The following is a 15,234-nucleotide window of genomic DNA, read 5'->3' on the forward strand; positions in this document are numbered from 1 at the left end:
AGATGAAAGAGGAGTGAAAATGCAAAACTTGGTTACAGCAAGCATTAATCAGCAGAGATAATTATGGCCAAAGATGTCTGGCAATGGGGCAACAACGGTAGAATTGCGTTACCTGGAAATACTTGATTCTCTTGGCTACTTCCATTGAGACAGAGAGTAGCTTGTAAAAGCCACTGACCAGAGGGGACCGGATGGACTGTAGAATCAGCTCACGGCTCAGTGGGTACACCCACTGCTCAAAATATTCTACATGTTTCATGAGGAGCAGTTCACTGTAATGACAAAAACATGGCCTCATTCATGGAGCTACAAACTACCAGTAACAGAAGGTATGGTAACATGCACACCTCAGGTCAAAGATCCTCCCTGTTATGTTGTCCATTTAACACACCATAGAGGTTGAGGATTTCAGTAAAGGGGAATTATTCTGTTTCTGTATGATATGATCAGAACACTACTACACTACGACACTGGCTCTGAACGCTGATCTGGAGAGAGTTAATAAACATCTCACCGTACCTGAACACTGACCTGGAGAGAGTTAATAAACATCTCACCGTACCTGAACACTGACCTGGAGAGAGTTAATAAACATCTCACCGTACCTCAACACTGACCTGGAGAGAGTAATAAACATCTCACCGTACCTGAACACTGACCTGGAGAGAGTTAATAAACATCTCACCGTACCTCAACACTGACCTGGAGAGAGTAATAAACATCTCACCGTACCTGAACACTGACCTGGAGAGAGTTAATAAACATCTCACCGTACCTCAACACTGACCTGGAGAGAGTAATAAACATCTCACCGTACCTGAACACTGACCTGGAGAGAGTAATAAACATCTAACCGTACCTGAACACTGACCTGGAGAGTAATAAACATCTCACCGTACCTGAACACTGACCTGGAGAGAGTAATAAACATCTCACCGTACCTGAACACTGACCTGGAGAGAGTTAATAAACATCTCACCGTACCTGAACACTGATCTGGAGAGAGTAATAAACATCTCACCGTACCTGAACACTGACCTGGAGAGAGTAATAAACATCTAACCGTACCTGAACACTGACCTGGAGAGAGTAATAAACATCTCACCGTACCTGAACACTGACCTGGAGAGAGTTAATAAACATCTAACCGTACCTGAACACTGACCTGGAGAGAGTAATAAACATCTAGCCGTACCTGAACACGGACCTGGAGAGTTAATAAACATCTCACCGTACCTCAACACTGACCTGGAGAGAGTAATAAACATCTCACCGTACCTGAACACTGACCTGGAGAGAGTAATAAACATCTAACCGTACCTGAACACTGACCTGGAGAGAGTAATAAACATCTCACCGTACCTGAACACTGACCTGGAGAGAGTTAATAAACATCTAACCGTACCTGAACACTGACCTGGAGAGAGTAATAAACATCTAGCCGTACCTGAACACGGACCTGGAGAGTTAATAAACATCTAACCGTACCTGAACACTGACCTGGAGAGAGTAATAAACATCTCACCGTACCTGAACACGGATCTGGAGAGAGTTAATAAACATCTAACCGTACCTGAACACGGACCTGGAGAGTTAATAAACATCTAACCGTACCTGAACACGGACCTGGAGAGAGTTAATAAACCCCTAACCGTACCTGAACACGGACCTGGAGAGTTAATAAACATCTAACCGTACCTGAACACTGACCTGGAGAGAGTAATAAACATCTCACCGTACCTCAACACGGACCTGGAGAGAGTAATAAACATCTCACCGTACCTGAACACTGACCTGGAGAGTTAATAAACATCTAACCGTACCTGAACACTGACCTGGAGAGAGTAATAAACATCTAACCGTACCTGAACACTGATCTGGAGAGAGTAATAAACATCTCACCGTACCTCAACACTGACCTGGAGAGTTAATAAACATCTCACCGTACCTGAACATGGACCTGGAGAGAGAAATAAACCCCTAACCGTACCTGAACACTGACCTGGAGAGAGTTAATAAACATCTCACCGTACCTGAACACTGACCTGGAGAGAGTTAATAAACCCCTAACCGTACCTGAACACTGACCTGGAGAGAGTTAATAAACATCTCACCGTACCTGAACACTGATCTGGAGAGTTAATAAACCCCTAACCGTACCTGAACACTGACCTGGAGAGAGTTAATAAACATCTCACCGTACCTGAACACTGATCTGGAGAGTTAATAAACCCCTAACCGTACCTGAACACGGACCTGGAGAGAGTTAATAAACATCTAGCCGTACCTGAACACTGACCTGGAGAGAGTTAATAAACCCCTAACCGTACCTGAAGAGTTAATCAACATCTACCCGTACCTGCAGAAATCCACCAGGTTGATGAAGGCAGTGAAATCCTTGGGTTTGTTGGGCAGGAGGTGAGCTGTAGGGTCAGAGGACGGCAGCGCCAGCTCCCTGACGCTCTCCTGCCCCTAGGAGATACAATCAATCAGCTTCATGGAGTATTGATAGAGCGTAAATGAACGGTATTGATAAACATGGTGTTTTGTTACTCTGTTTTTTTTATAATTTATAATAACATTCTCTACACTACGATCGGCTTCCATCATATTCTAAGTCATCTTCTATATCCTCAAAATCTGATAAATATTCAGTCATATTGCACACAATATTCCAGGCACCAACAAGCCGATCGTAGCGTACAGAATGTGAGCCGTGAGTGTAGCCTACAGACGGGAGAATAGCCAGTCTGCGCGTTGTGCGCATGCGTGCTGGAGCAAGTGGGGAAGCTTTATTCCGTTTCTAAAGACGTTTCTAAAGATCATATTACAGAGGCATGTGAAAACCACAATAATCCCTCGCTCTATGGAAGCACAACTAGCGATTCATAAAAATAGATTGATGAAAACAACTGTTTCGCAGCAGAAAATATATTTTTTAGAAGCTGCATTCTCGGTGCCCCGTCCGCCGCCATTACATGGATATACTGGCTCGCGCTGGATTTTAAATTTCCTCTACAGGCCTCCGAATTACACCAAAGTGAGCTTTTGTTTGGCGCAACTGGATTAAAAGATGAACCTTGTTAAAACCTAGTTTAAGAGTCCATCCTTGTTGGTGCAAACCAGCCTTAGATAGGCTATAACGTGAACAATCTCTATCTCTACCTCATCGTCTGCGTTGACTTTCTGCAAGGAGAGATCCAGCTTCTCAACGATCCTGAGGATGGATTTCACTAGTTCGTCATACAGGAGGTGGCTCAAATATGTCAGCACGGCATTCTGGACCTCAAACGCTCCATCTAGAAATCCAGAGTCCTACAGCAAAGCACATTGATGAGATAGTAGGTCAAGAGCTTGATAAAAACAAAAGAATCAGAAGTCAAAAACAGCAGCTAAACTACAACATAACAGAGCATACCTTGAGCTGATCACAGTCTAGCAGACCCCTGAACAGATCCAGGTAGTCGCGACACGAGGGAACCCTCCAGTTCCCCGTACGGACCTGGGAGGACTCGGCAGAACCTCCGCCACTCCGGGCACCGTGCTGAACATCACCCTCCTAAATAGCAAGGAGACTGATGAACTGGTCTGGCTGACAACAGACCAACACTTGGAAACAGCTGAACTCTGCCAATGCAGTGAAATATCAAATGCATTATCTACTTCACACCTCTCTCCTCTGCTGCAACAGATTTGATGTATGAGAAATGTGAAATAAAATGAGAGAAAAACAAGTACACATGTAAACACGTCACCCCCCCCCCATTATGCATGTTCCCTTTCAACAAGCTCCCTTCCTCTCACTGACTCTGGGACCTCCTACTGTACCAGTCGTACAATGATGTTTTTACAACGGAATGGTTTTATTTATTTAACAGAGAAAAGTATGTGAACATAAACTCACCTCAGGAAGGAGGACTGGCTTTGAACAAACACGAATCAAGCCTTGGTGCACTGAAAGAAAGAAAACAGGAACATCAAATTAACCCTTGAAGCTGTTGGCAATTAATTTAGTGAGATTGAATGAAAGTGAATTTAGCCTACTCTATGGTGTCACATGTCAAAAGTCAAGAACGCATAAAACACACTCACGGGCAGATTATGTTATTTCACACGCGCAGATATTAACTGTGCACTCGCACGATGTAAGTCCTCGTGAACAAATTTAACGACCGAGAGCGATGCAGGCTGCCGCGGGCGTATGGAGCCACCACGCGCAAGAGTATCTGCTAGTCGAACACTCTCCTCGCGCTCAGTTCAGTTCTGCTCGCATGCACTTGATTTCTGCGCGCTCGCAGTGTAGCTCTGCGTGTGCGAACCGGCCTCTCTTGCTCGACGTTAAATTATGCGAGCTCGATTAAAATCTGATTGACAATTTGGGGCGGATACCAAGGGAGGGACTCATGCAACTCATGCAACTAACATTCAAGCAGATAGAAATGTAGTGAGCATAAGAATGTAAAAATACAAACCGTTTCTGCCTTGTTAGTAACTTGTATCTTATTACATTACATTCATGTATTCAACTCACTCGACCATCAGTTCAGCGGCCTTGTGTTTAGAGTGTCCACTCTGAGATTGGGAGGTTGGGGGTTTGATCCCTGGCCGAGTCACACCAAAGACTATCAAAATGGTACTCAATGCCTCCCTGCTTGGCACTCAGCATCAAGGGTTGGATTGGGGTTAAGTCCCTGCGACAAACTAGCTTCATGTCCATGTCCATCGAGCTGCCTCATGCTAAGGAATCAGGAGATAGGCTCCTGCCTATCAGACAGACAGACAGACACTTCATCGATCCACCCATGGGGAAATTTGAAATGACAGAAAGGTTGGAAAGAAAAGGACACTAGATACAGAGTAACGAAAAATACACTAGATAAGAGGGTAGTCGCGTAAAAAGAGGAATCACAGGGATACAACATGTACAGTATGTACAGTAACTGTGCAGTATAGAATAGAACAAGTAATAAATAGTCTAGGAGTACACACATACTGTACATATATACATACATAATGTACATACATATATACATACTGTACATACGCATGCAGGCTACTTACTTAAAGGTACCCAACGAAACGTGAATCAAAACAATCCGTTCTTTGTTTATTTTCGAAATTCCTCGATTATATGGTTTCTTGTAGTCTAATAAACATGTTGAATCACTTGAATGTCTTTCCTACCTTGTAATTTCTTCGCAAAATGATATTTAGCTAATGTTTTGAAAACAACAAAGATGTGTGAAACGTCACTATTATGTGCTCCGCGTATTGACGCAATGACGTAGTACGCGATTTTCGGGGACCACCTTCTCAAATTTGCTCTAGAGCGCATACTAGTGGTCAAAAACTACATTGGGTACCTTTAACTTACTTAGTCCACTCACTAACTCACCCACAGAGCTGATGAAGCCCCAGAGCACCGGTCCCTTGGAGGCCATGGCCACCAGCACCTTGAGGATGGAGCGGCAGCATGCGGGCTGCATCTTGGCGCTATACTGAGGGAAGCTGTCGATCTGAACCACCAGGAGGCGCTCCAGCACAGGGGTGTAGACCTCTGGGACCTGAGCATGTGCAGGGTCATCATCAGAATCAGAAGAGGTAGAATCACACCAAGAATATCTTACTGTGGTCCTACTGTATATTATCAATCTTTATACAACGGTTAGTTCTGGTTCTTGATTCTGATTGGCTGGAAGCCGTGTGAAAAATACTTTGTAACACACACCTGGGACCGCATATCATTCCATTTTCAGTATTAATGCGCCTCCCATTTGATCAAATGCATTGTAGTTGTTGTTGTTGCTTGGCAACCCTTTTGTTAGGGGAACTATTTTGCTCGGCGGAATTGAGGGAATGATGCTTCGTTTTGAATAAATCTTAATATTTTACATTGCCGTGTGTTTAATTTACACTAATAGATGAAGTAACCGTTGTATAAAATCAATAAACCACTCGAGGCCGTGTGTTATAGTGATTTTATAACAGCTAGGGGGGTTTTAGCAACAACGCCCCCTAGCTGTTATAAAATCACTAAAACACACGGCCTCTCGTGGTTGATTGCTTAAGTCACTTTGTTTCCTGGCTGAGTACCTCTATTGTAAACCATATCAAATGACCAGACGGTCAGATCCATACCAGGTCAAGTCGACCTTTCTGATATGAAGCTTGACAGAGCCGGACCAGGTGATTACCTTGTCCAGGTGAATGAGAACACTGGCGATGGAGTCCAGGAAGCTGGGCAGCTGGTAGACACTCTCCTCCTCCCCGTCAGACTCGGTGAGGTACATCTGTTTGCAGCGCTGGATCAGTTCCACATACATCAGGTCCACATCTTGAGGGCAAACTACTTTACATGGCTGCAAAAACAACAATAATGTAAATATCAATTCTGTGTATTCAGCTATCCTTGGGGACCAAAACTGAACAAACACATCTTTATTATAAAATCCAAATTTCGACCAGTACCGCCTGGGATTAATTAGTCTGATGAGGGTTGTAAGCAGAAGAACAGTTTTAACAATTTAAAAAACATTGAGACACAGTTTGTTTCCATTGTCTATAAATGAGACTGGACTGGGACCAACAAACATGCGACAGGGTCTGGGTCAGTTAGGGTCAGGGTTAAGGTCAGGGTCAGGGGTAGGGTGAGAAGGATTGGGAATGAAACAGACATACAGCTGCAAAGAAGCCATATCCTCTAATGGCGATGGAGAGCTCCTTGTATGAAGAATCCACAGTCTTGATTATCGCACAGAATTTCTGCATGAAGAATTTAAGCATGCTTTTGTGTTGCTCCACGTTCTCTGCTACCAGGGTGGCAACCTGAAGACATAATATACCAAGTTACACACAGATGAAAAAGCGCTGATTCCAACAAACTTAAGTCCAGCCCATCTTTCTTCTGACCACTAAGGCATCCTGACCCTGATAATCATCATGGTGGGTCTCATATTCAAACATGTGGGATAGACTGAGATAGTTCTGAGAAAACCAAAGATGTGTCAGAGGCATACCTGTTTCAAGAAGGACTCTAATGCATAATAACAGGTCTTCTTCATTTCTACATTGATGTGTCCACACAGCTTGGACATGACGTCAAACAAAGCTCGGTAGTGCTCCATCAAGCAGCTGTTGAATTGTCCGGCATGCTTGGCAAACAGTTTTAGCCCAGCTGTGAGAAATTACAAAAACTGATTACATGAGTATGTGTTCGGCTGTAGCTCATGAGGTAGAGCTGGTCGTTCAATGATCGTAGGGTCGGCGGTAAGGTTGCTCCTAATGACCACCATTGGTGTGTGTCTGTGTGTGTGTGTGTGTGTGTGTGTGTGTGTGTGTGTGTGTGTGTGTGTGTGTGTGTGTGTGTATGCGTGTGTAATCGGGTGAGTGAGAGGCCTTCATTGTAAAACGTTTTGGATAAAAGTGCTATATATAATTACTGGATTAAAAGTTTGATGCTGATCAACAGGAGAGCAAGACACACACAAGGATGTACATTGATCGGAAGTGACCATGACTTCCAAGAAAAAGTTGATACTGTAGCATAAAACATGCATTTAGAGAAGCAAGTGGACAGAAGTATGCAAGCCAGGGTTTCCGTTGGCCAGCGATTACCGGTTTTTGTCCGGGAAAATCTGTTGAAGTCCGATATATTAAAATCTCTCCGGTCATAATGTCCGGACAAAATAATTCCCCCTAATTGTATTAGGCCTACAATAGGCTGAATTAAATTTCCATATATCATGATTCCTTTTGAAAATAAAAAAAATGAATAGGCCTATTCATTTTGTTCCGTTAAAGTGTAGGCTATTGGCTAGTAGGCCTATGCGATGAAAAAACAGCCGTAAGATAAACCTGCCTATAGGCTAGCGGGCCACCATAGATAAACCTGTCTATAGGTTAGTGGGCCACCATAGATAAACCTGTCTATAGGCTAGCGGACCACCATAGATAAACCTGTCTATAGGCTAGCGGGCCACCATAGATAAACCTGCCTATAGGCTAGCGGGCCACCATAGATAAACCTGTCTATAGGCTAGCGGGCCACCATAGATAAACCTGCCTATAGGCTAGCGGGCCACCATAGATAAACCTGCCTATAGGCTAGTGGGCCACCATAGATAAACCTGCCTATAGGCATGTGGGCCACCATAGATAAACCTGCCTATAGGCTAGCGGGCCACCATAGCGACACAACGGCCAATCACCGTGACAAACACCTATAGTAGGCCTAATATTATATTAGAATATAATGACCGGAATTTCTCCAGTTTGTCCGGAAAAGTCTAATCTTCCCGGACACATTGACCGGTACCGATTTTCTCTAACGGAAACCCTGATGCAAGCCATTTCAGATTCTATGGGGTCACTGGGATAATGTCACGGCCTAGATCAAACACTAGTGTAATAATGTCTGATTGACTGTTCACTGTTCACCATTGTGAATGAGACCCTGGTGTCAGTGGGCTTCCCCTGGCTAAATAAAGGTTTGAATTGAATCTTACCCAAGGTGACAGCATAACGCTTCATTTCCATCTACAACAGAAAAATGAGTAAAAATGGATACATGGTGACAGGAATGATTGTATTATGCACATCAAACATATGCACTATAGAACACAATTTATCCCAAATAAATATTAAAAACTTGTCTTTCATATTTCATTGTTTTATTAAAGGAGTAGTAAAGGGAAAATGCATGTTTAGCCCTGTTTTAAGGTTACTTATGATCATATACAATGGTTCAGCTCAAAACGTTGACAAAACTAGCACTTTTGAGAAAGTCTGATAATTGCTCTACCACCGTTTTGGTCATACAATGGATGTGGGTGGGCACCTTGAAAAATCATTCAAAAACATGTAAAACTCTCAATTTCAAAGACAGCTACAGCTGATTCCTATGGAAGAGCATTAGGGCCAACAACTGAGTTTATTATTTTTTTAAGCTTCTGAGTTTAAAGTCAGAATTTCTGAGAAAAAAGTCAGAAATAACTTCTGAGAAAAAAGTCAGAATTTCTGACATTAAACTCAGAAGCTTAAAAAAAAAGGAAAAACTCCGCTTATGGCCCTAATGCACTTCCGTAGATTCCTGTCTGTCAAAGAATTGACTATAAAATGCTGATGTTGGTTTATAAAGCACTGAATGGTTTAGGGCCAAAATATATTTCTGATCTGCTGCTACGTTATGAACCATCCAGACCTCTCAGGTCATCTGGCACAGGCCTGCTTTCTGTCACCAGAGTTCAAATAAAACATGGAGAAGCAGCATTCAATTTTTATGCTCCACATATCGGGAACAAACTTCCAGAAAACTGCAGGTCTGCTGCAAATCTCAGTTCTTTTAAATCAAGACTGAAGACTTTTCTTTTTGCCACTGCTTTTTAATAAATCAAATAATTATTCATTCATACACTGCACTGTAACTTTTATTCCTGTATTTTATTTTTCCTGCATTTTGTTTTAAATTCCCTTTTTTGCATTTCGTTCTATATGACCTTTTATTAGTTTCTTGCACTTTGTCTTGATGGCTTCAATATCTCATGAAAAGCACTTTGAATTGCCTTGTTGCCAAAATGTGCTTGCTTGCTTGCTAGACAAACAGACAGACATACAGACATATATACATATATACATACATACATACATACATACATACATACATACATACATACATACATACATACATACATACATACATACATACATACATACATACATACATACATACATACATACATACATACACACATACATACATACATACATACATACGGTACATAGTAAATACTACCTGGGGACTGATTGCCTTCAATGCATAATTAAATATTTCCTTTGACGTTGTAGGGTCTGCACAAGAAGAGACAAGCATATGAACCATCAAAATACTCAGTACCACAATAATGAGACTTAGGCCGGATTCATAGTCGACGCAAACTACATAAGCGCAAGCAACGCAAGCTTCGCAAGGCCACGCAAGATCTCGTTGCGTCCTTGCGTGTGTCATGCCGAAATTTGTCACGTGACGCAAGCAATAGTGCAATTCCTTGTGTTTCCACAAAACAAAACACAGAACGCAAGCTCTGGAGTCATGTTGGAGCTTGCGTTCACAATGTATCTTGCGTTGTTTACGTCGACTATGAATCAGGCCTTACACCCCAATTTATCATGTTTGATATGATTATCCTTTCCAAACTAGACTGCTTAGTATGTGGCAACAGATGGATAACACAGATGTACAGTATGTGTTTGAAGTGATTCACCTTCATCCATGGACTTGGTGAAGTTAACCATGAGAGCTGTAACTCCTCTCAGACACCCAGCCACCACCGTCAGCTTAGGCTCCTTGGTTGAAGAGGTCATCTGAAATGCTCATAACATAACTCATATAAAACACAGCACAACACGCATCATAAAACACAGCACAACCTCTCTAAAGAGAGAGTTATGGCCGGACAATGTTCATTTAATCAATCATGTTCATATGAACTGAAGACCTAAAGGCTCTAACATAACACAGGCCTATATATGGGACACACATGTGGGGTATATTATATTATATGTACTTTACCTGCTCTCTCAGCTCTCCTAGGAAGGCTCTGTAGAGTTTCTCTGAGTTATTGACCATCTCACTGGGATGCACCTCTCCTAAAACCCCCAGCAGCTCATACACCTTTCCCAGAACTAAATTGGAACCAAACAAATGCCAAACAAGTTAGCTAACTTAAGTTATATGTCCATGTGTGCACAGTGATTTCTATCACTCTTATACAGTATGGTAAATTACATAATTCATCCAATAAGATTAGATTGAACCTGTCTGTCTCTTTTATAAGTTTAGGCAACATAATTCAGATGACAATGTTGATCTGGATTACTACAGTGATGCTTTTTCAGAGCGTGTTCCCATACAGGGTTAACCCAAACCCTTAACCTTAACCCTAACCCTTACCCTTAACCTTAACCTTAACCTTAACCTTAACCCTAACCCTTACCCTTAACCTTAACCCTAACCCTAACCCTAACCCTAACCCTAACCCTTAACCCTTAACCCTTAACCCTTAACCCTCCCAGTGAGAAGTGCAGAGTGAGGAAAGAGAACAGTCACCTGTATCAGGCATTTTACTCTTCTGGCAGAGCTCGCTGTAGTATTTGTTGAAGATGTCACCGACTTTCAAATCCTGTGCAATGCTGGAGTCCTTTGTTAATTGGAGAACCTAGATAGGAAAGATGAATATATTTAATAAGACACTGTCATCGCAGAACCAGTGAATACAGCCACTGATTGGGCAGCAATAAATGAATGATAAAGCTTATTCACAAAACCTACATCCGCTGAATCAGACTATGCACCAACACACAAAGGCAAATTCCTCGTAGGTGCAAGCCTCCTGGGTTAAAATAAAACCTGAATCTGTAGAGGCTTCATTGTTAGGCTACATTCAGACTAACCTTGACGAGGAGATCCAACGCTGATGCCCGGCATTTAGCAGTTTTGTCCTTGGTGTAAACAGCCATACATGTTTCCTAAAGGGGCAAAGAAAGGTTGCAATTAGTATTTAAAGTACCAGATCTTTCAGAATGCTGAATGAGTGATCCCTTTTCATGCCACTAGTTTGTTTATGCAGCCCCTAAATCTAACCCCAACCCTACGTCCATGCCCAGGGGAAATTCTCTGGGTGTCAGTGTCCAACCTCTTCCCCTCCACATGACTTGACTATTAACCTAACAACCTAACACTAACAACCTAAACCTAGCTCAACTGAGGAGGTGAATATTTCCATTGGAGAAGGTGCAATGAGAGGAACTTGTTCTCAGAGCCTGGTCAAGTCAACACCATATCGCCTGTGGTCTGGGGAACTGGACCACACTTCCCAGCATGGGAAGACGCATAAAATCCATCTCCTTTCACTACCGTTTCCTCAGACGTGTGCAGCAAATACATTGAGTGCCCCAATACTTTGAGGTTCTCCACCACTGTGACGCGCAATGAGTGCAATGCTAAACGGCTACGATGACACAGAGCAGCGAGTGTGTATTGCAGAAAGGCGTTCATTACATAGAGTCGACACTTTCATGAACTCTAAATCAGAAGATGTAGTAAGAAATTAACATATGAATGTTGTTTTCTCTAAAGCGTACCAAAATATGAGATCAAGTTATCTATGCTTTTTCAACAATGCTTTAAGTCAACACTTTCATGACACTTTTCACTTCAATTTCCCTCTTTATGGCGCATTATATGTCAGAAAGCCAACTAACACCTTGGTGAGTTTCTTGTCTTTGAAATTGAGAGTTTAACATGTTTTTGAATGATTTTCCAAGGTGCCCACCCACATCCATTGTATGACCTAAACGGTGGTAGAGCAATTATCAGACTTTCTCAAAAGTGCTAGTTTTGTCAACGTTTTGATCTGAACCATTGTATATAATCATAAGTAACCTTAAAACAGGGCTAAACATGCATTTTCTCTTTACTACTCCTTTAAGGGACACATTGAGTCAGTTTTACACAAAATGAATTACATGCTCTTTACAATATGTTAAAAAGACATTAGACTAACCATAGGCCTAATTCAAAAGGAGGGGTACTCAGGTTATGCATTTTCACTAAGCAGTCTGCTCAGTGTTGCAATGTCACTGTCATATATGGTAGCAATGTCACATATGGTAGTAATGTCACTGTCATATATGGTAGTAATGTCACTGTCATATATGGTAGCAATGTCACTGTCATATATGGTAGCAATGTCACTGTCATATATGGTAGCAATGTCACTGTCATATATGGTAGCAATGTCACTGTCATATATGGTAGTAGGCGTTGCCTGCGATCAGCCATTCAGTTTAATGTGGCATATGATGGGGTTTCCTCTGGGTGAACGGTGCACCTGTACTGGTTGCCGTAGCGGCAGGGGACTTTAGCAGTATTTCCCACTCGAATTGCAAATCACCAAGAGTGATTTCTGGAACCTTCCTCAGATCAAAGGAGAAGATGGTCTAGCCTGTCCCAAAGAGCAGCATTACACCATAAGCACACCTCAACCTAACCCTACAACCCATAACAGCAGGGTGAACAGAGGACCCATCAGAACGGCTGGAAATAATCATCCATCACCAGCCTAAAAGTGGCTAGTTAGTCGGCCGGCCAAGTGAAAGATATTCCTGGAATGGCTACCAATTTGCAGGAACTATACATTTTAGATGTGATATGTATGGATTAAATAAATCAATCCAACATAAGAAAGCTACATCAATAACCAACCCTCAAATCAACAGCATATGTCTTCTCCCAGCTCTTGACACTTGGAGCGATCCTTTGCAGGAACTTCTCCAGTAGACTGTTGATCTCCACCCTTGTGTCCACAAGCTGCAAGCAGAACATCATCATTCAATACTTTTATTAATGAACTGCAAGGCTCTTCCGTTATATGAAAGGGATTTGTCTCTCTCAACAAACCTCGTCGCGTGATAGGGATTTCCTGAGAAAAGACAGCAATCCATTTTCCTTTGAAAGCAACAAGGATGTCTGCAAAGCTTCGAGGGAAAATAACATGTTAATTGCAAAGGTGAGACACGGTTGCCTGTGGCTAATAGGCACGATGCAATAATTGAAAGCACCTAATGTCCCTCTCACCGTGCGCTATCGCAGGGGCGGAGGTAACAATGGATATTCGGAAATGGCTTAAATTGTCTCTAACGTAATAGCCAAGATTCTCTGTAACACTTTGTACTCCAGGCCATGCTGAGTGGCATCACAGCTTATACCCTTGCCAAAAAGTGAATGGCGTTGAATCCGCCGGCTGTGTTTGGGCAGAACCCGCCTTGTGATTCGGATCCACTTATTTAATAGTTCTAGGTTGGCCCATGCTACACCCTTCCACCGAGTTTAATGAAAATTGGTGCAGTAGTTTTTGCCTAATCCTGCTAACAGACGTACGGACGGATGGACACGCCACCGAAAACATTACCTCTCGCCCTGCGCTGTTGCTGGGGCGGGGGTAATGATGAGGACTGATGTGGTATCTGGCTGGAAGTATTTGCTGTTGATGTTAGTTTAAGGTGATGATACAAGCGCTGAGTAAGTGCATTGAACAAATCAACGCTTGGATGTGCCAGAACTTTCTTCAACTAAACAAAAATAAAACTGAAGTAATTGTCTTTGGAGCCAAAGAAGAAAGATTAAAAGTCAGCGCTCAGCCTCAATCAGTAATGCTAAAAACCACAAACAAAGCCAGAAATCTTGGTGTAGTCATGGACTCAGACCTGAATTTCAAAAGTCACATTAAGATAATTACAAAGTCAGGCTACTATCACCTGAAGAATATATCAAGGATCAAAGGATTTATGTCTCAGCAGGATCTGGAAAAACTTGTAATATAATTATAATTTTAGGCCTACATCGGGACATATTACATAAATCTATCTATGCATGAATGCATGAATATCATATGGGATTTTGTGCCCCCCTCTGAGCATGGGGGCTCTGTAGCAACAGGTAAAGGGATCTCGGCGGCTGAAGGAACAATTTCAAACATTTTAGCCATAAATAACTTTATTTGCATTATTGTTAGGGTTGCTTAGGTTTTGAAAGCAGACTTCCCAAAACAAGATTCAGCAGATTGTGGGGGGAAGATAGGCGGCGTAAGAAGACTGTGCCTAAATAAATGTAACACTAGTTTAGTTTATTTAGTTAATAATGTTAGTCTAGAATCTATCTACTTGTCAACTAGCGCGCTTACCTAGTTCGTTCTCGCTCTGTGTCAACATGCACTCTTGCCCCAAATCCCCGATAATATCGTGACATCTCAGAGCTTCATCTTTTGTGTCACTTGCCGCAAGAGACGCATGAAGCTTCAGAAGAAGCCCCTGGACCCCTCCAACAACTTTTACATTGTCGGAGGACATTTTCACCGACTGACCAGCTCGTTCCTCTGGACTCAACCCAGCCGCTCCGAGCTCAAGCTGAGACACACCCACTACGGTGGTGCGAACGGTTCAGATGTGCAGTCCTGCAGCAAAATACCACAACGCCATCTATTGCCATGGAAGGTTTATGCATTCAGTAATAACAAGGCTGTTTGACTCAATTAAATATGACCTCTCCAGGGGTCTTAGACCGCAAGTGGTGCACACAATTAAGACACACATGTGAGCAGCGACACACAACTCACACATTCCTAGTATGGTCATGGCTAGTGATTGTAGGCTAGACTGAAAAGGTAAGTCTTAAGATCT

General features: G+C 42.5%; 1 protein-coding gene across 1 annotated transcript in view; it reads right to left on the reverse strand.

The window, feature by feature from the left end:
• The window catches only part of prkdc (protein kinase, DNA-activated, catalytic subunit), a gene marked incomplete at its 5' end in the record, with an annotated part of 75,380 nt that extends 60,476 nt beyond the window's left edge, over positions 1–14,904 (reverse strand). Inside the window, 18 exons of the mRNA XM_084443512.1 lie at positions 113–272; positions 2,360–2,472; positions 3,166–3,315; positions 3,419–3,559; positions 3,905–3,954; positions 5,396–5,564; positions 6,195–6,359; positions 6,679–6,825; positions 7,017–7,174; positions 8,505–8,535; positions 9,791–9,846; positions 10,260–10,359; positions 10,568–10,680; positions 11,105–11,213; positions 11,449–11,523; positions 13,262–13,366; positions 13,457–13,533; positions 14,739–14,904. Coding sequence (XP_084299638.1) covers positions 113–272; positions 2,360–2,472; positions 3,166–3,315; positions 3,419–3,559; positions 3,905–3,954; positions 5,396–5,564; positions 6,195–6,359; positions 6,679–6,825; positions 7,017–7,174; positions 8,505–8,535; positions 9,791–9,846; positions 10,260–10,359; positions 10,568–10,680; positions 11,105–11,213; positions 11,449–11,523; positions 13,262–13,366; positions 13,457–13,533; positions 14,739–14,904 — 2,085 coding nt within the window. The remainder of the gene's footprint in view (positions 1–112; positions 273–2,359; positions 2,473–3,165; positions 3,316–3,418; positions 3,560–3,904; positions 3,955–5,395; positions 5,565–6,194; positions 6,360–6,678; positions 6,826–7,016; positions 7,175–8,504; positions 8,536–9,790; positions 9,847–10,259; positions 10,360–10,567; positions 10,681–11,104; positions 11,214–11,448; positions 11,524–13,261; positions 13,367–13,456; positions 13,534–14,738) is intronic.
• Positions 14,905–15,234: the final 330 nt, after the last annotated feature.

The sequence above is a fragment of the Borostomias antarcticus genome, assembly GCF_949987555.1.
Source record: "Borostomias antarcticus genome assembly, chromosome: 9".
Classification (NCBI taxonomy): domain Eukaryota; kingdom Metazoa; phylum Chordata; class Actinopteri; order Stomiiformes; family Stomiidae; genus Borostomias; species Borostomias antarcticus.